General features: G+C 38.3%; 1 protein-coding gene across 6 annotated transcripts in view; it reads right to left on the bottom strand.

Moving 5' to 3' along the window:
• The window catches only part of USP42 (ubiquitin specific peptidase 42), a 77,449-nt gene that overhangs the window by 18,999 nt on the left and 36,369 nt on the right, over positions 1-22,081 (bottom strand). For all 6 annotated transcript variants that reach the window (XM_042922503.1, XM_042922500.1, XM_042922499.1 and 3 more), the window contains one exon: positions 478-588. In XM_042922503.1, coding sequence (XP_042778437.1) covers positions 478-588 — 111 coding nt within the window. The remainder of the gene's footprint in view (positions 1-477; positions 589-22,081) is intronic.

Consider the following 22,081-nt stretch of genomic DNA (forward strand, 5'->3'; position numbering starts at 1 on the left):
TCTACAAATTTGCTCAGTTATGAGTTTAAATGTTGCTTTAAGAGTAGAGTTAACTCAAGTTTGATAATTCCTGACGCTATAGGTTAATACTCATTCACTGAATTGAAACGAATCCAAAAATATTTAAAGAAACCTATGGGACAATATTATAGTATAACTCAGCATAGAAATCCAAATAGGTAGGGGAAAAAAAATCACTGTAAAACTTACCAATGATTTTATTAAAAAAGTGACTTTTAAAAATTTAAATTTGCTTATACTAAACTGAATACTTTATTATACTGTCATCTTTTAGGGTTTCAAAATGTGTTTCTATACTAAACATTTTACTGAAAATTTGTTATGAATTAAAGATATATCCACGTATGATAAGACGTTTGTTTTCTGCAATACACCGGGGCTCATCTTTTACCAGTTGGGCCATTAAGACCAATTACCTAATAAATACTGAAATAAATTACTAGCGATGATACTTACGCCGCATCTCATTAATGACAAACATCGGCTTAATAACATCCCCAGGATTACTGAGTGCCTGGGTGATATGTGCTTGCATGGTACACATCATACAAAATCCTTCTGCGTGACCTGAAAGATAACAGATGATAATCCTCCAAATTAGCAAAATATGGCTATACAGACACCATGGACTACTTTAAATAAGGGGCACACTCCTGAAATGAATTAATGACAATGGCTACTGTGCGTCACACCTCGAGCTAGCTTCCTTCATTCTCACCTAATTCTCCAACAAGCCTAAGTGATCAATATATACTGGCTCAATTTCATAAGAGAAAAACTGAGACTCAGAGAGTTAAAACGTTGCCCAATGTCAAATTAAGTGGATGACACATGCTGAATTCAAATATTTTCTTCATTTTCAAAGCTTGTGCTCTTAACTACTCTTTATACTGGGAAAAATAGGTTTTCTCTTATACTACCATTTGTCTCAAACAGTAAAAAAAAAAAAAAAAAAAAAAGTCTCCATACAAGAAGTTCAAAGCCTTTCTGTAAATATTCTGGTCTTGTTGGACATGTACAGGGGTCTCTGTTACACATTTCTTCCTTTTTACAACTTCTAAAAAATGTGAAAACCATTCTTAGCTCATGACTAACTGGTTCTACTGGTATCCCGTGAGTAGAGGCCACAAATGCTGCTAACCATCCTACAAAAAGCCCAGGCCAGCCCCCACAACAAAGCATTATCTGGTTCCAACATCAGTAGTGCTGAGATTGAGAAACTCACCTTAAACTAAATCCTGCTCAGTACCTGCCTCACAAAGAGCCTTGAAAGGTTCAAACTCTTTCCAACTGATACAACTGTGTCCCAGAATAAAGCTCAAAAATATTTATAGGAATCAAAAAGAAAAAAAAAAAAACCTTCCACACCCAAAAACATACCATTCTAATTAAAGACTACAAGGCATGAAAAATGCAGGAATGACCAATAACAAGGAGAAAATAAACAGAAACAGACCCAGAAATGGCACAGATGATAAAATCAAGAGACAAAGACATTAAAAAATAAATTATATACACATTCATGTGTTCAAGGAGGTAGAAAAAAGCAAAAGCATGTTAGGGGGAGCCATGGAAACAGATCCAAATGTACTTTACAGGTGAAATGTAGAATCTCTGAGATGAAAAACACAGATGAGATTAATAACACATTAGACAGAAGAGAAGAAAACATTAGTGAACTTGAAGACTTAGCAACAGAAATAATCCATAACGAAACACATACACACACAAACTCAGAACAACAAAAACATTAGCATATCAGTGAGCAGTGGGACTCCAAGTTAGTCCCTAAAAATACATATAATTGGGTTTGAAGGAACAGAGTATTTCAGGAAATAATGACTGTCTATAGAGAGCACAAAGGAGATTTTTAGAATGATGCTACGGTTTTGTTTCCTGAAAAGGTGGTGGTTTGCATGAATCTATACCTGTGTTAAAATTCATTGAACTGTGCACCAAAAAGTTTAACATTACTCTAATGACAAAAATAAAAAATTTTTAAATGACTAGAAGTCATGCAAATTTCAAACAGTACGTCTACAGATCTAAGAGTCTCAGTAAGTCCCAAACAGAAAAAGACACGAGAAAACTACACAAAAACTAGTCAGACTGCTTAGGACAGTGATAAAGACAGCATCATAAAGCAGTGAGTAAAACAAACAAACAAAACAAAACAAAACATGTATACAGAAACAAAGCTAAAACTGACAACAGACTTCTTGTCAGAAACAACACGGAACAGAAAACAGCACAGTAACACCTTTCAGGTATTAGAAGAATAATGTTCTTCTCACACTGTATAGAGCACAGAATTCTAGGCCCCATGAAAACATCTTTCTAACACAAAGATGAGACTTTCACTTCTGGGAAGACAGAGGAGAGGTTCTTCCTCCCATTCCTCTGCGAAATAGAAAAGCCCTGGACGTTGTCTGTAAAACAAATATAAGAAGGCAGTGAAAGAGGAAAAGACAAGCTAGCAACTGCGGAACCCAAAGAATGACACTGTGGCAAGTTCCCTGGGTTTTCTTTGTGCCTCAGATAGTCCAGAGCTAAAGAAGCTAGCAACCTGGAAACACCAACAAATAGGATAAAGCCCCAGTGAAAGCCTGCTTTCTGCAGCCAAAAGACCAGCGTGGCAAGACAGAAAACTTTTAGACAGTAATTCTCTACTCTAGCCACACACCACAGAAAAACAATGACTCCCAGACCCCTAGGCCAGCAAAGGCCAAGTAGGCAGCCTAAACTTCCACTTGCCAGGCTGTAATGGGGCACCCAACCCACCCACTCGTAGTAGTGTTAGAGAAGGTGGATTAGGAGCTAGAACTTTCATCCATGTGGGGTGATAACAATCACACCTCATCCCACAGCAAAGATCAGGTGAGGAACCTGGACTTGGATGCCAGCCCCCGGTAGTGAAGACGACTCCCTCCAATTCGCCACTGGGATAGTATCAGAATCAGGACTTTCAACATCACCCAGTGGTACAAAGCTGCTGTGGTGTCAGTGGAGACCAGGTGGAGAGCAGGAACGAGGAGCCCCAACCTCCCCCTGCCCCCATGCTTCACGGGCAGAAGCCCGGACTTCTACTTCAACCTAATACTACTTCCTTTGCCAGAGTGCTATCACAGAAAGCCCGCTGAAGCAATCATTAGATAAGATCCACATAAAACTTGTAACACAAAAGCATCCAGGTTTCAACTGAAAATCACTCATCATTTCTCGAATGAGTGAAAAAAAATAAAGAGATGATGCCCGCACTGAGATGATAGAGATGTCAGAATTATCTAGCAAAGGTTTTAAAGAAACCAAGAGAAAAATGGCTCAGCTGATAATTACAAACACCCTAGGAACAACTGAAAAATACAGAAAGACTCAACAAAGAAATAGGAGATATAAAGAACCAAGTGGAAACTTTAGAAACAAAAAATACAATAATCAAAATAAACTCAGTGGATAAGTTAGAAGAATAGAGATTGCAGAAGAAAAAAATCAGTCAACATGAAGACAGAACAGCAGAAATTACCTACTCTGAAGAATGGAGAGAAAAGAGACTGGTGGGGGCGGGGGGGGGGGGGGGCAATGAACAGAGCCTCAGGGACCTGTGGGACTCTAACAAAACATGTAGCACACATGTCATCAGACTCCCAGAGGAGCCCCAGAGGGCTGAAAAAGTATTACACGGAAGGAAGGCTGAAAATTTCCCGAATGTGGTAAAAAATAGAAGTCTATAGATTCAAGAAGCTGAGCAAACCCCAAACAGGAAAAAGAAACCTATCCCAAAACATATCATAACTAAACTTCTGAAAACTAAAGACAGAATCTTGAAAGCGGTGAAAGAAAACAGTACACTACCTATGAAAGTGTGTGTGTATGTGTGTGTGTGTATGAAATAAACAAGAAAAATGACAGACTTCAGATCAAAAATGGTGGAGGCCAGAGGAAGTGGCACAATTTTCAAGGTCTGAATGAAAAGGAGTATCCGCCCAGAACCCTACACACAGTGGAAATACCTTCAGGAATGAAGGCAAAATCAAGACGTTCTCAGATGAAGCAAAAACTAAGAAAATCTGGGGGTGCCTGGGTGGCTCAGTCGGTTGAGCATCCGACTTCGGCTCGGGTCATGATCTCGCAGTCCATGAGTTCAAGCCCCGCGTCGGGCTCTGTGCTGACTGCTAAGAGCCTGGAGCCTGCTTCAGATTCTGTGCCTGCCTCTCTCTCTCTGCCCCTCCCCTGCTCACGCTCTGTCTCTCAAAAATAATGTTAAAAAAAAAAAATTAAAAAAACAAACTAAGAAAATCTGTCACCAATACACATACCTTAAAAGAATGACTAAAAGAATTCTCTCAACAAAAAGGGAATGATTTTTTAAAAACAGAAACCCTGGAACATCAAAAAGGAGGAAAGAAATAGTAACAAAAAATAAAGGCAAATATAATAGGCTTTCTTTTTCTCAAGTTTCTAACTTATGTGACGATCAAAAAAATTATAACACTGTCACTGATATGGTTCTAAATGTAAGTGGACGAAATATTTAATTACCTGACAATTAGGGGAGACTAAAGAGAGATAGAAGGTTTCTACACTTACCTTTATTTAGTAAAATGACACCAGTAGACTCTGATAAGTTATGTATATATAATGCAAACCTAGAGTAACCACTAAAAAGACTACATATACTCAAAAAAGTTAAAAATAAATCCAAACAAAATTATAAAAAAATATTCACGTAACCCACAGGAAGGCAGGGAGAAGGAAACAAAAACAAAAAACAGAGAGAAAACAAAATGACAGACTTAAGTCCTGATTTGTCAATAAGCTTAAAAATGTAAATGTTCTAAATATACCAATTAAGAAAACCCAGATTAACAAAGTAGATGGGATAACGTGACTCAATCATATGATACCTCCATTTTATATACATATATATATACATATATATATACACACACATATATGTATATATATGTGTATATATACATATATGTGTGTATATATATATGCACACATATATATATACATATATATATGTGTATATATATATACAAAAACTTACAGCAATCCTCAATGTGTTTGTACCAAACAACAAAGCTGCAATACACATGAACCAAACTCTGATAGAACTGAAAACAGACATAGAGAAATCCACAACTAGAGCTGGAAACCTCAACATCCTTCTGTCAATAAATGAACAATGAGAAAATCAGCAAGGATACAGAACTCAGCAATATCATCAGCCAATGGGATATGGACAACTTATAGAACACTCCAGACAACAGCACTATACAAATTCATTTCAAGGGTTCATGGAACATATACCAAGATAGACCATATCCTGGGCCACAAAACAAACCTCAAAAAATTGAAGAGAGTAGAACCTGGGTGGCCCAGTCAGTTGAGTGCTGAACTTAGGTTCAGGTCAAGATCTCACGGTTTGTGAGTTTGAGCCCCCCACTGGGATCACTGCTCTCAGTGCAGAGCCTGCTTTGGATGCTCTGTCCCCCTTTCTCTGTCCCTCCCCTGCTTGTGCACACGTGATCGCTTGAGCTCTCCCTCGCTCTCAAAAAAAAAAATAATAATAATTAATTAAATAACACATTTAAAAATTTTAAGGGAATTGAAATAATAAAGGATATGTTTTCTACCACACTGGAATCATAATAGAAATTAGAGAAAGATAACAGGAAAATCAATGAACACCTGGAAACTAAGTAACATGCTTCTATATAATCCATGGATCAAAAAATAAATATCAAGGGAAACTTAAAAATGCACTGAACTAATGAAAAACCAACATATCAAAAATGCAGAGACACAGCTAAAGCATTGCTGAAAGGGCAACGTATGGGTATTACCAATATCAGAAACAAAACCCTGCAGATACAAAAAATTGAATTTGTAATTTAAAAACTCTCAAAAAGTACAGCTCCAGACCAAGATAGCTTCACTGATAAAGGCTACCAAATGTTTAAATACGAACCTACGTCAAGTCCACACAATCTCTTCAAAAATCCAGAGGAGTTAATGTATCCCAAATTCATTTTTTATAAAACTAGTATTACCCTGATAATGAACCAAACAAATATGGTATAAAGTTAGAAAACAGACCACCATCTCTCATGAATAGATATGTAAAATTCCTTAATAAAATATTACAAGTAAAATTCAGCAAAACTCAAAAACGATTACGCATCAGAGGAGAGAGGGGAAGATGCCACGGACTAGGAGGACCCGAGGCTCGACTCGTCCCACGAATACAAGATAACTATCAAGTCATCCCAAATACCCTAGAAATTGATCTGAGAACTGGCAGAACAAACTCCACAACTAGCGGCAGAGGAGAGGCCACATGAAGGAGGAGGAAGAGCAGAGCCACAGACTGGGAGAGAAAATGTGGCTCCTGCAGTAGGGAGGGAGCTGCAGTCACTGAAGAGGGCAGGGCAAGAGACATACTGGCACACAGGGCAGTGCAAGGGGAGAAGAATCCCCAGAGCAACTGGCTCGCAAAGCAAAAGGTTCCAAATTTCCTGAGTTCTTACCACCCGAAGGGTTTAAAGCCTGGAGTTTTAAAGGTCAGAGTAAGTGGCTCTGGTAGAGATCAGAAGACACTGCTGCTGCTCTTGGAGAAAACAGACCTACAGCGTGGAAACAAGATCTGACGAGTGCCTGAGGCACACAGTAGGGAGGTTAGCTGCTCATCACAGAGCATGTCCAAGAAAGAGAGTGTTCACAGAGAGACCCCCTTGGGAACAAAGACACTGGCCACCAGCATTTCCTTCCCTCTGCCCTGCAGTGTAAACAAGGAGCCACCTGTGGGAACCAGGACAGCACCAACACTCACTACCTAACATGCTGACACTAAGCCCTCCCCGCCCGCCGCCCCCCCATGCTCTGGAAGAACCTCCCTTCCCAGTCACACTTGCCACAGTCCCAGTGCAGCAGGTCCCTCCCCCAGAAGACCAAACTAAACCCCTGCTAACCTCCATCCCCCCAGCCAGGAGTTTTTCAAGGCCTCAGTTCTGGGTGGCAGCAGCAACAGGTCTCATTTTACAAGCAGATCAGGGCACACCCAGTTAAAACTCATCACATTCAGGCCAGGGACCAAACACTGCCCACAACAGGCAAAGAGAGCCTCTGCAGGCAATCAGCCTGAAAGGTAAAGTGGCCAGAATACAACAGCAGAGCACACGCAGCTCACGGTGGAGACATTCCTGGCAGCGCCAGGCCTTGGGGAACAGGAGATACTACACTGCGGGGCACTATGTGACCTCTCCATAAAGTCATTACCCTCAAAAACCAGGAACCATAGGTCACTGTCCTAACACACAGAAACAAGCACAGGGACAAAATGAGAAGACAGAGGAATTTGCCCCAAATGAAAGAACAGGAAGGCCATGGCCAGAGATCTGAGTGGAACAGTTTTAAGTAACACAGCTGACGGAGAATTTAAAGCAATGATCATAAGGATACTAGCTGGACTTGAGAAAAGAGTGGAGGACATCAGTGAGACCATTAACAGAGATAAGGAATAACATAGCAGAGATAAAGGGCTCAATAAATGAAATGAGAAACATGCTTGATGGAATAAACAGCAGGTTGGAAGAAGCAGAGGAACAAATTAATGGCCTAAAAGAGTAATGGAAAGTTATCAAGCTGAACAAAAGAGAGAAAAAAGAATTATGCAAAACAAGAATAAGCTTAGGGAATTCAGTGACTCCATCAAACATAACATTCATATTGGGATCCCAGAAGAAGAGAAAAAAAGAGGCTGAGAATTTATTTGAAGAAATAATAGCTGACAACTTCCTTAATCTGGGGAAGGAAATAGATATCTTGATCCAGGAGGCACAGAGAACCCCCGACAAAATCAACAAAAGTAGATCCACACCAAGACGTATTGTAATGGCAAAATATAGTGATAAAAAAAATATTAAAAGCAGCAAGACAAATGAAGGCTGTTACATACAAAGGAAACCCTGTAAGGCTACCAGCGGATTTTTCAGTAGAAACTTTCCAAGCCGGAAAGCAGTGGCATAATATATTTAAAGTGCTGAATGGGAAAAACCTGCAGCCAAAAATACTCTATCTAGCAAGGCTACCATTCAGCATAGGAGAGAGAAAGAGTTTCCCAGACAAACAAAAACTAAAGGAGTTAGTGGCCACTAAAACAGCCCTGCACGAAGTATTAAAGGTGACTCTGAGTGGAAAGGAAAGACCAAAAATGACAATATGAAGGTAGGAAGCACAAAAATAGTAAAAATGAATATTTCTGTAAAATATCAGTCAAGAAACTAACAACAGGATGTAAAATATGACACCATATACCTAAAATGTGAGGAAGAAAGGAGTAAAGAATAGGTTCCAACTTAAACAACCATCAAGTTAATATAGACTGCTATATGCAAAAGATGTTATACACAAACCTAATGGTAACCACGAATCAAAAACCAGTAATAAATACACAAAGAAGAAAAAGAAATCCAAATATATCACCAAAGAAAACCAGCAAACCATGAAAGAGAGAAAGACAAGAATGAATCAGAGAAAATCTTCAGAAACAACCACAAAACAAGTAGTAAAATGACAATAATTACATAGTTACCAATAATTACTATGAATATAAGCGAACTAAACACTCCAATCAAAAGACACAGGATGACAGGGTGCCTGGGTGGCTCAGTCAGTTAAGTGTCCGACTTCAGCTCAGGTCATGATCTCACAGTTCATGGTTTGAGCTCTGCATCAGGCTCTGTGCTGATAGCTCCGAGCCAGGAGCCTGCTTCGGATTCTGTGTGTGTGTGTGTGTGTGTGTGTGTGTGTGTCTCTCTCTCTCTGCCCCTCCCACACTTGTGTGCACACCTGCTCACGCTAGCTCTCTCTCAAAAATAAACATTACAATAAATAAAAATAAAAATAAACAACAATAATAAAGGGGACAACCCAACAAGAAGATACTACAATTATAAATATTTATGCACCCAACACGAAAGCACCCAAATATATAAAACAGTAAATAATAAACATGAAGGAACTAATTGATAATAATACAATAACAGTAGGGGACTTTAACACCCCACTGACATCAATGGACAGATCATCTAAACAGAACATCCACAAGGAAGCAAAGGCTTCGAACGACACTGGACCAGATGGACTTAACAGGCATATTCAGAACATTCCATCCCAAAACAGCAGAATACACATTCATGTGCACATGGATCATTCTCCAGAATAGATCACACATTAGCCCCCAAAACAACCCTCAACAAATTCAAGAAGGTTGTAATCATACTATGAATCTTTTCTGACCAAACACTATGAAATTACAAGTCAACCACATGAAAAAATCTGGAAAGACCACAAATACATGGATTAAAAAACATCATACTAAACAATGAATGGGTCAACCAGGAAATCAAAGACGAAATTTAAAACGTAGAGGCACATGGGTGGCTCAGTTAAGTGTCTGACTCTTGATTTTGGTTCAGGTCATGATCCCATGTTTTGTGAAATCGAGCCTTGTGTCAGGCTCTGGGATGACAGCATGGAGCCTGTTTGGGATTCCCTTTCCACCTCTCTCTCTCTGTCCCCCTCCTACTTGTGCATGCACACACATGCTCTCTCAAAATAAATAAACATTCAAAAAAGGTTTTGTTTTTTTTTTTAATAAATTAAAAAGTAATGGAAACAAATGAAAATGAAAACATAGTGGTCCAAAACCTTTCAGATGTAGCAAAAGCACTTCTAAGAGGGAAGATTACAACAATACAGGCTTACCTCAAGAAGCAAAAAAAATCTCAAATAAACAACCTAACCTTGCACCTAAAGGCGCTAGAAAAAGAACAAACAAAACAAAAAACCAGCAAAAGGAAGGAAATAATATAGATTACAACAGAAATAAATGATACACAAACTAAAAAAATAATAGAATGGGTCAGTGAAGCCAAGAGCTGGTTCTTTAAAAAAAAAAAAAAAAAAAAATCAATAAAATTGATAAACCTCTAGCCAGACTATACCAAGAAAAAAAGAGAAAGGACTCAAATAAAATCACAAATGAGTGGAGAAACAACCAGCACCACAGAAATACAGTTAAGAGAATATTATGAAAAACTATGTGCCAACAAATTGGACAACCTGGAAGAAATGGATAAATTCCTAGAAACATACAAACTATCAAAACTGAAAGAGAAAGAAACAGAAAACTTAGACCAATAACCAGCAAAGAAATTGAATCAGTAATCAAAAAGCTCCCAACAAACCAAAGTTCAGGGCCAAATGGCTTCACAGGCAAATTCCACCAAACATTTAAAGAAGAATTAATACCTATTCTTCTCAAGCTATGCTAAAAAACAAAAAAGGAAGGAAAACTTCCAAACTTATTCCATGAGGCCAACATTACCCTGATACCAAAACCAGATAAAGACTCCACTAAAAAGAGAACCACAGGCCAAAAGCCCTCATGAGCACGGGTGCAAAAATCCTCAATAAAATACTAACAAACTGAATCCAACAATACATTAAAAAAATCATTCACCATGATCAAGTGGGATTTATTTCTGGGTTGCAAAGGAGGTTCAATATTTGCAAATTAATGTAATGCATCACATCAATTTAAAAAAATAAAACCATACGATCATTTCAACAGATGCAGGTTAAAGTACAACATCCAATTCATGATAAAACTGTCAACAAAGTAAGTTTAACGAGAACATACCTCAACATAATAAAGGCCATGTATGAAAAACTCACAGCTAGTATCATCCTCAATGGGAAAAAACTGAGAGCTTTCCCTCTATGTTCAGCAACAAGACAGGGATGTCAGTCTCACCATTGTTATCCAACACAGTACTGGAAGTCCTAGCCATAGCAATCAGACATGAAACAAAATAAAAGGCATCCAAACTGATAAGAAGTAAAACCTTCAGTACTTGCAGATGACACGATACTCAATATAGAAAACCTGAAAAGACGCCACCAAAAAACTACTAGAACTGACCAATGAATTCAGTGAAGTCATAAATACAAAATCAATGTACAGAAATCTGCTGCATTTCTATACACCAATAATGAACCGGCAGAAAGAAAAATTAAGAAGTCTATCCCATTTACAATTGCACCAAAAACAATGATACCTAGGAATGAACCTAACCAAAGAAGAGAAAGAGCTGCACTTTGAAAACTATAAAACACTGATGAAAGAAACAGAAGAGGACACAAAGACATGGAAAGACACTCCATGCACATGGACTGGAAAAATACTGTTAAAATGTCTATGCTACCCATAGCAATCTACACATTTAATGCAATCTCTATCAAAATACCAACAGCAATTTTCAAAGAATTAGGACAAACAATCTTAAAATTTGTATGGAACCACAAAAGACCCCAAATAGCCAAAGCTATCTTGAAAAAGAAAAGCAAAGCCGGAGGCATTACGATTCAAGACTTCAAGTTATATTACAAAGCTGTAGTGGTCAAAACAGTACGGTACCAGCACAAAAACAGATATATGGATCAATAGAACACAATAGAAAATCCTGAAATGGGGGCGCCTGGGTGGCTTGGTCGGTTAAGCCTCCGACTTCGGCTCAGGTCATGATCTCGCGGTCCGTGAGTTCGAGCCCCGCGTCGGGCTCTGTGCTGACAGCTCAGAGCCTGGAGCCTGTTTCAGATTCTGTGTCTCCCTCTCTCTCTCTGCCCCTCCCCCCATTCATGCTCTGTCTCTCTCTGTCTCAAAAATAAATAAAACATTAAAAAAATTTTTTTTAAATAAAAATAAAAAAAAATTAAACAAAAAGAAAATCCAGAAATGAACCCACAATTACACTGTCAATTAATCTTAGACAAAGCAGAAAAGAATATCCAATTGGAAAAAGTGTCTTCAACAAGTGGCACTGGGAAAACTGTCAGTAACATGCAAAAGAATGAAACTGGGCCACTTTCTTACACCAACACAAAACCAAATTGAAAATGGACTAAAGACCTAAATATGAGACCTGAAACCATAAAAATCCTAGAAGAGAGCACAGTAAGTAACCTCTTTGACATCAGTCATAGCAACATCTTTCTAGACATGTCTCCTGAGGCAAGGGAAACAAAAGCAAAAAGAAACTATCGGGACTTCATCAAAATAAAAAGCTTCTGCCCAGCGAAGGAAACAATCAACAAAATTAAAAGGCAGCCCATGGAATAGAAGATATTTGCAAATGACATATCCGATTAAGGGCTAGAATCCAAAATATATAAAGAACTTGTAAAACTCAACACCCGAAAAACAACTAATCTAATTAAAAGATGGGCAGAAGGTATGAACAGACATTTCTCCAATACAACATCCAGATGGCCAACAGACACGTGAAAAGATGCTCGTGACCACTCATCGTCAGGGAAATGCAAATCAAAACCATAACGAGTTACCACCTCACACCTGTCAGAATGGCTAAAATCAACAACACAAGAAACAACAGTGTTGGCAAGGATGCAGAGAAAAAGGAACCCTTGTGTACTGTTGATGGAATGCAAACTGGTGCAACCACTCTAGGAAAGAGTATGGAGCATCCTCAAAAAGTTAAAAACAGAACTACCCTACAATCCAGCAATTACACTACTGGGTATTTACCCAAAGAAAACAGAAGCACTAATTCATGCATAATGCATCCCTATGTTCACAACAGCATTATTTACAATAACCAAGATATGGAAGCAGCCCAAGTGTTCACTGACTGATAAGGAGATAAAGAAGATGGAAAATATACCCACAATGGAATATTAAGTCAGAAAAAGAATGAATTTTTGTCACTTGCAATGACATGAACGTACTTAGAGAGCGTAATGGTGAGCATAAAAAGTCAGTCAGGGGTGCCTGGGTGGCTCAGTTGGTTAAGCGTCCGGACTCCTGATTTCAACTCAGGTCACAGTCTTGTGGTTTGTGGGATCAATCCCCGCATCAGGCTCTACTTACAGCACAGAGCCTGAGTGAGATTCTCTCTCTGCCCCTCCCCTACTTGTGCACATGTGCAATCTCACTCTCTCAAGATAAACACTAAAAGTCAGAGAAAAACAAATACATGATTTCACTCACGTGTAATTTCAAAAACCAAACAAGCAAAGGGAAAAAAAGAAGGGAGAGAGATAAACCAAGAAACACTCTTAACTACAGAGAACAAACTGATGGTTACCAGAGGGGAGGTGAGTAGGGGGATGGGTGAAATAGTTATGATGAGGACTGGGAGATTAAATAAAAACTTTTAAAAATAATAATACTAACTCCAAAGACCAAATGGAGTTTATTCCAGGGATATAAAGACAACTGAATACTGGAATTGGAACATCTACCAGTATAATCTACCATATTAACAGGCTAAAGAAGAAATATCACATGATCACATCAATTTGATATAGAAAAAGCATTTGACAAAAATCAACAGTTATTCATGATAGAAAGCAGAAAAACAGAAATAGAACTTCTTTAACTTAATAAAGAGCATATACCATAAAACCTACCGCTAATATCAAACTAACTGCTCTTCCTTCTAATAACAAACAAGGCAAGGATGTCCACTCTCATTCTTACTCAACATAGTGCTGAATTGTAGCCAGTGAAATAAGACAAGAAAAGGAAATAAAACGCATACCAATCAGTAAGGAATGAGTAAAATTGTCCACACTTGCCTATAACAGGACTAACAGAAAAATCCAAGGAGTCTAGAAAAAAAATGCCTAGAACTAATAAGTGAGTTTGGCAAGATCACAGAATATAAGATTAACATACAAAAATAAAACGTATCTTTATATACCAGCAATTAACATGTGGACACCAAAACTAAAAATATAATGCCACTTACAATCCCTCAAAAAATATTCAGGTGTAAATCTAACAAAATAAGACAAAACATGCTGAAACTACACAACAGGGATGAAAGTAAAGAAGATTTAAATAAATGGAGAAACATACCATATTCACAGATGGAAAATGTCAACCTAAGTAAAGATGTCAACTCTCTCCAAATTGAGATTCAGCTTTAACACAGCTCCTATCAAAATCTCAGCAAGATTTTTTTGTAGGTATAGACACTATTATTCTATAATTTACATGGAAAGACAAAACACCAAGAATAGCTAAAACAGTTTTGAAAGAGAATAAGTGAGTGGAATCATTCTATCTGATATCAAGACTTATGACATAGCTACTGTATGGAGGGACAGACATATACTTCAAGAGAACAGAATAGGAAACCCAGAAACAGTCCCACACAAATACGCCCAAGTGATTTTTTACAAAGATGTGAAAGCAATTCAACAGAGAGAAGACAGCCTTTTCAACAAAGGGTGCTGGACTAACAGACATTTATAGACAAACAACTAACTTCACCCAAACCTCACATTATACAAAACTTAAATGGATTACACACCTAAAGTGTAAAAGTATAAAATTTTTAGGAAAAAAAAAAACAAAAAAACCAGGAGACAATCTTTAGGATCAAGAACTAGGCAAAGATACTTTTAACTAAACTTAAACTAGGGGCACCTGGATGGCTAGGTTGGTTAAGCATCCGACTCTTGATTTTGGCTCAGGTCACAATCTCACCATTCAGGGGTTTGAGCGCTGCATCAGGCTCTCTCTGCCCCTCCTGTGCTCACTCAGTCTCTCTCTCTCTCTGCCCCTCCTGTGTGCGCTCTCTCAAAAATAAACTAAAAAACAAACAAAAAACCATAAACTAAACCAAAAGCATAATCCATGAAAGGTAAGATCAGATTTCACTAAAATTAAAAACTTTTGTTCTGTGAAAAACCTTGTTAAGGGGACGAAAAGACAGGCCTCAGACTAGAAGAAACTATTTGGAACCTGTATATCCAACAAAGGCCTGGTTACCTAAACTATAGAAAGAACTCTCAAAACTCAACAGAATAAAAACAAAGACTGCAATAGAGAATAAGCAAATGATAGCAAAGAGATATTTCACCAAAGAGGATATACAGATGGCATATAAACGCATGGAAACAAGTTCAAGACCTTTAGGCATTAGGGAAATACAAATTAAAACCACAAGATACCATTATATACTTATTAGTACGGCTAAAATGCGAAACAGTGACAACACCAAATGCTGGCAAAAACGCAGACAAACTACTGGAGCGTCTGGGCGGCCCAGTCGGTTTAAGGGTCAGAGTCTTGATTTTGGCTCAGGTCATGATCTCACGGTTCAGGAGATCAAGCTTTGTGCCAGGCTCTGTGCTGACAGCACGAAAACTGCTTGGGATTCTCTCTCTCCCGTTCTCTCTCAAAATAAATAAATTTAGGGGCGCCTGGGTGGCTCAGTCGGTTAAGCGTCCGACTTTGGCTCAGGTCACGATCTCGCGGTCTGTGAGTTCGAGCCCCACGTCGGGCTCTGTGCTGACTGCTCAGAGCCTGGAGCCTGTTTCAGTTTCTGTCTCCCTCTCTCTCTGACCCTCCCCCATTCATGCTCTGTCTCTCTCTGTCTCAAAAATAAATAAACGTGAAAAAAAAAAATTAAAAAATAAATAATAAATTTAAATAAACAAACTTGTTTTTTCTTTTAAATGCAGAGAAACTGGAAGTCTCACCCATTGCTGGTAGGACTGTAAAAATGGTCAGCCACTCTGAAAAACTGGCAGTTTCTTATAAAATCAAACACGCATCTACCATATGAGTGAGTGAGTGCAGTCCTGGGCATTTACTCCAGAGAAACAGACATGTTCACATGCATGTTGTATGCTCTAATGCTTACAGCAGCTCTATTCATAATATCCCCAAACCGGACATAAGCCAGATGTCCTTTTATGGATAAGTGGTTAAAACAAGCCATGGTATGTCCACACCATAGACTACTACTCAACAATAAAATAAATACAATTCTAAAAACCCACACACAAGTTATTAATACAACCTAAATGAATCTTCAGAGAATTATGCTGACTGAAAAGCCAATCCCAAAATGTTATATACTGCATAACTCAATATGTATATATATGACATTCTTGAAATGACAAAATCATAGAAATGAAAAATAGTTTAGTGGCTTCCAGGGGTTAAAGGAGGAGGTCGGGGCACAAGGAAAGTGGGCTTGGCTACAAAAGGGGAATAGGACAGATTCTGTAATGATGGAAATGTTCTGTATCCTGACTGTATCGACGTCAATATCCTGGTTGAGATCCTGAAATAATAGTATTACTACTGGGTAAACTGGGAAAGGTACATGAGATGTCTTTGTGTTATTTCTCACAACTGCATGCGAATCTACAATAAGGTTAGCTTTGGGGCGCCTGGGTGGTGCAGTCGGTTAAGCGTCCGACTTCAGCCAGGTCACGATCTCGCGGTCCGTGAGTTCGAGCCCCGCGTCAGGCTCTGGGCTGATGGCTCGGAGCCTGGAGCCTGTTTCCGATTCTGTGTCTCCCTCTCTCTCTGCCCCTCCCCCGTTCATGCTCTGTCTCTCTCTGTCCCAAAAATAAAATTACAATAAGGTTAGCTTTAAAAAGGCAAAATAATGACATTTCAGACTGAGAATGAAACCAATTACAGCAAAAAGCATAGTTCATCACTAGCAAGCAAAGTTAGGGAAGTCCTTTGGTCCTAAGGAAAAATACCAGATGGGAATCTACATCTACGTAAAGGAACAGAAGCAGTGGATATGGTAACTGAATAGGTAAGTATAGAAGATTTCTAAACAAACCTTAACTATTTAAAGCAAAACCTTTATAATTTATTTAAGGCAAAAATAACACAATATGTTGTCTGATTACAAGGCAGGTAGAACTAAAATGAACGACAACAAGAGCACAAATGCCAGGAGTGGGGGGATGAAAAGTGCATCGTCACAAAGCCCTTACCACACACAAGCGAAACATCAGTTGAAGGTAAACTGTGATCGTTTAAAGATGCACGCCAAACCCTAAAGCAACCACTAAAAGTAGAAAACAAAGTTACAGAAAACATGCCAATAAAAGAGATTAAATATCATATCATAAATAAATATCATAAAATTACTTATTCCGGGGCGCCTGGGTGGCTTAGTCAGTTAAGCGTCCGACTTCAGCTCAGGGCATGATCTCGTGGCTCATGAGTTCCAGCCCTGCATCAGGCTCTGTGCTGACAGCTCAGAGCCTGGAGCCTACTTCAGATTCTGTGTTGCCCTCTCCCTCTGCCCCTCCTCTGTTCCCTCTCTCTCTCTCTGTCTCAAAAATATGTAAAACATTAAAAAGAATTTTTTAAAAATCATAAAATTACTCATTCCAAAAGAAGGCAGAAAAAGATGAAAAAGAGGACAAGGAATAAATAGAACTAATAGAAAACAAAGGACAAGATGGTAAAATAAACCCACCTGTATTAATAATCTCATTAAATACCAATGGCTTATACCCCAAAATAAAACATGGAGACTGTAAGAAAAAAATTACCTGATAGGTTATTTATACAAGAAATCCACTTTAAGTATAAACACAAGTAGGTTAAATGTAAAAACATGGAAAAAGATGTACCATGCAAACATCAATCATAAAAAAACTGGAGAGGCTCTATTTACATCAAACTAGATTTCAGAACAAAGCATATTATTTGGGATAAAGAGGGTAATTTCGTAAATTATAAATAAGTTGCTTCACCAAGAGGTCATAATAATCTTAGGTGAGTGACAGAACTCCAAAGAGCTCCATAAGGCAAAATTAATAAAACAGGGAAAAAAACCAAATTCACAAATGTATTTCATTTCAATAGACCTCTCTCAAAATGTGATAGCATGAGTAGAAAAGCAGTAAGGACATAGAAGACAGCTTCAACAACATTATCAAATAACTGACCATAATCAGCATTTATAGAAACAAGACAACACAGACACTACACATCCTTATTAAGTAAATAATAATTATTAAGTGATGTGGGACAGTCACCAAGCTAGACCACACTCTGGCGCATAAAACAAATCTCAAGTTTAAAAGGATTCAAACAATAAAAAGTATACTCTGACCACAACAGAATTAAATTAGCTATCAGTAACAGGACAATTTCTGGAAAATCCTCAAACATTTGGCAACTCAACAACACACCTCTAAATAACCACGAGGGCAATTAGAAAGTATGTTGACTGGAGTAAATGTGAACACTTGAAATACTGAAATGTCTGGGATACAACTAAAGCAGTACTTAAAGGGAAATTTATAGCACTCAAAAGACTGGAAAAGATCTCAAATTAAATGACCTAAGCTTCCCCTTTAAGAAACTAGAATTGAGCGCATTAATTCCAGAGTGGGCAAGAGAAAAGGAATAATAAAAATAGTAATGAACATCAATGATACAGAAAACAAAATAACAATGAAACCAAGAGCTGGTTTTCTGAGAAGATCAATAATAAGATGACTAAAACTCTAGTCAGATTGATCAGGAAAAAAGGAGGGGAGTCATGAACGTCAGGAATAAGAGAAAGAAGATCACTATAGATCCTAAAAAAATTAAAAAAGGATAACAGAACATCATGAACAAGTTTATGCCGACACATTCAACAAGACAAATTCCTTGAGAGACACAAACTAATCAAAGCTCCCTGATGAAAAAAAAAGATAACCTGAAGAGGCCTCTATCTATTAAAGACCTTAAATATGTAGTTAAAAACCTACCCGTGAGAAAACTCCAAGGCCCAAACATGTAAGAAATAACCCCAATTCTACACAAATTCTTCTAGGAAACAGAAGAAAATAATCCCAACATATTTCGTAATGCCACCATTACCCTGATGCCAAAGTCAGACAAAAGCATAAGGAACTATAGATTAATATTCATCATGAACACAAAAGTTAAAAAATCCAATGATACATGGAAATCATAAGACATCATGACCAAGTTGGGCTCATCTCAGGAATGCAAATTTGGCTTAACATTCAAGTACAACACTCAGCCTCAGCATGATAAGACTCTACAGCTAACAGCATACGTAAAAGCCAAAGACTAAAATAAAACGCCTTCCCCCTAAAGTGAAGCAGGAGACATCTACGTCCACCACATCCATTCAACACTGTAAAGGAGGTGCTGGCCAAGGCACCACAGCAAGAAACAGCAAGCAGACTGGACATGAAGAAATAAAATTGTCCTTATTCAGAGATCACATGATCGTCTCTACATAAAATCTCAAGAAACCTTTCAAACACACACACACACACAGTTACTAGAATTAATAAATTTACCACAGTCGCAAGACCTAAGATCAATCTCCAAAAGTCACTTGCAGTTTTATATTCTAGGAACAAACAATCAGAAATCGAAATTCAAAAAATATTACCATTTATAACAGCTTCCAAAAATACGCAATACTTAGGGACAAATCTGACAAGGAATGTGCACATTGTACTTGTACACGGAGAACTAAGCGCCACTGCTAAAACACTAAAGAAAAGCTAAGTAAATGGAGGCATATACCTTGTTCGGGGGCAGAAAACAACGCTGTATAGATGTCAGTTCACCCCAAGTTAATTCACAGATTCAACACAACACCAATCAAAATCCCAGGAAGCTCTTTTGTAGAAATTGACCAATTGAGTCCAAAATACATTTGGAAATGCCAGAGACCAAAAAATGGCTAAAACAACTTTGAAAAAGGGGAACAAAGTTGGAAGACTTACCTGATTTCAAAACCATTAAATATCTAGCAATCCAGACACTGTTGTGGTGTTGAGATAGAACAGTGGATCAGTGTAACAGAACAGAGTCCAGAAATAGATCCGTATGAATATGGTCAATTGATTTTTCACAAAGAAGCGAAGACGATTCAGTGAAGACAGAACTGTCTCTTGAACAAAGAGTGCAGGAACAACGGGATATCCATACTGAAAACCAGGACCTTCAATCCATTCTCCACACCACAAACAGAAATTAACTCAAAATGGATCACTGACCAGTATAAAAGCTCAAACTATCAAATTTGTAAAAGAATACAGAGAAAACCTTTGTGACCACTGGTGAGGCAAAGACTTAATAGAACACTTAAAACACGACTGATGAAAAGAAAAAGCAGTGATGTGGAATTCTTCAAAAGACAGTGTGAAGAGAACATTCTCCCCCCCACTGCAAGACAGTCTTTGCAAACTACATATCTGATAAAGGACTTGTACACAGAACATATAAAAAGCTCTCAAAACCCAACAACAAGAAAACCACCCAATTTTAAATCAAGCAAAAGCTTCAGCCAAAAAAGTATACAGGTGGCAATTAGCTGTATGGAAAGATGTTCAACGTCACTAGTGAAGTGCAAACTAAGATCACGGTAAGGTAGTACTTGCTATACCTATTAGAGCGGCTGATGTTGGAAAGAATGACCGTGCCAAATATTAGGCGACATACGGGACAAACTTTCATTCACTGCTAGTGGAAATGTAAGATGCCATGATCCCTGTGTGAAACAGACTGCAAGTTTATGTCCAGGTTAAGTACATACATACCATAGGACCAAGCCATTCCACTCCTACATATTTACCCAAGAGAAATGAAAACATCTCTTTCCAAAGACGTGTTTATACACGTTCACCACAGCTTAATTTGTGACAGTGCCAAATAAGAACCAACCCAAACGCCCGTCAACAGGTGGAGAGACAAAATGTGGCACATCCATACGATGAAATACTACTCAACAGTAAATACTGTTGATACATGTGACAACATGGAATAATGTTGAAATGACCGTACTAACTGAAGGAAGCCAGGCAATGTGTGAATATATGCCTACATAATTCCACTACATGACACTCTAAAAAATACAAACCAATCTATAGTAGACAGAGAGCATATCAGTGGCTGCCTGGGCTGGAGGGGATGCGGGGCAGGAAGGGGTGGAAGGGAGTGATTTCAAAGGAGTGCTGGGAAACTTTAGGGGGTGATGAATACATTCATTATCTTAATTGTGGTGACAGTTTCATGGGAGTATGCAAACGTCAGAAGGCATCAAACATATATTTTAAATATGTGCAGTTTATATCAATTACACCTCAATAAAGCCAAATAAAGGTAAATATACCTAAATACATATATAACTACGTATAATAAACAAATGTACCTGAATTACATACGTAATTATGCCTTGATATACCTAAACAAAGGAAAAACAGAAAGAAAGAGGAAACTACCAATAGCATAAAAGACAGGCACCCAATTCTGGACACCCGGAGCTTCTGAATTTTTGTGTTGGTCCTGTCTCTCACTGTCCAAGTGCCAGGGCTGGGTTTTCATCCACACCCTACTTTCATTAAGTGCAAAAGTGATGGGAAAGCTGTCTGTGGGGAACGAATTATGAACTCAGAAGGGAGAAAATGAGGGCAAACAAAACGTTCGTTCTGTAACTTAAAACCCCTTGGCATACCAAATACCTCTGGGCAGTGAGATTCTAGGTGATTTTCCTTTGGTTTATTTAAAATTTTCTGTACTTTCCAAATTCTTTACAAGCATTATTTTGCTCTTTGGGGGGAAAACAGTTTTAAAAGAACCAGTTTAAATTCTCAATTAAAGAACCATTCGAAAAGAAACCAAAGGGTTCTCACCCTGATAATTAATGAACAGCACCTGAACACACACAAATCTCAGTATTAATGTAGATCAAAGAACAGGGAGGTTTCGCTTAAAAGGGATGAAGGATGTTTACAATATATTTACAAGGTCAAACCTCAAAAACTGGCTATGTCCTAACTTCTGAATTCCACTAGTCAACCACTGAGCTGGTTGTCACCTATTAAAGACAGATTTTAACTGATTTCCTGCCCTTCAGGTTGAAAGCTGAACTCACATACCAAAGGGAAAGTCCTGTATGGATTTCCAAGAGGCTGGGGGCCGTAACAGGAGGTTCCTCTCCACGAAGGCTTATAAGCCTGTAACTGAATCAAGCCTTACAATACAGGATGGAAACCGGGAGAGGCAGCATTTCTGAACTCTGCTTGTCCCGAGCTGTCGGTGGCAGACATTTATGTCACATTTTTTAGCAAGTGCAGAAAGCCAGCAGGGGGTTCAGAAATGCCAGATGCTGATAAAATATGTTTCTTTTTAAACAACTTCACAGGTCAAATTAGGTGCAAA

Source organism: Panthera leo, chromosome E3 (assembly GCF_018350215.1).
Source record: "Panthera leo isolate Ple1 chromosome E3, P.leo_Ple1_pat1.1, whole genome shotgun sequence".
Taxonomy (NCBI): domain Eukaryota; kingdom Metazoa; phylum Chordata; class Mammalia; order Carnivora; family Felidae; genus Panthera; species Panthera leo.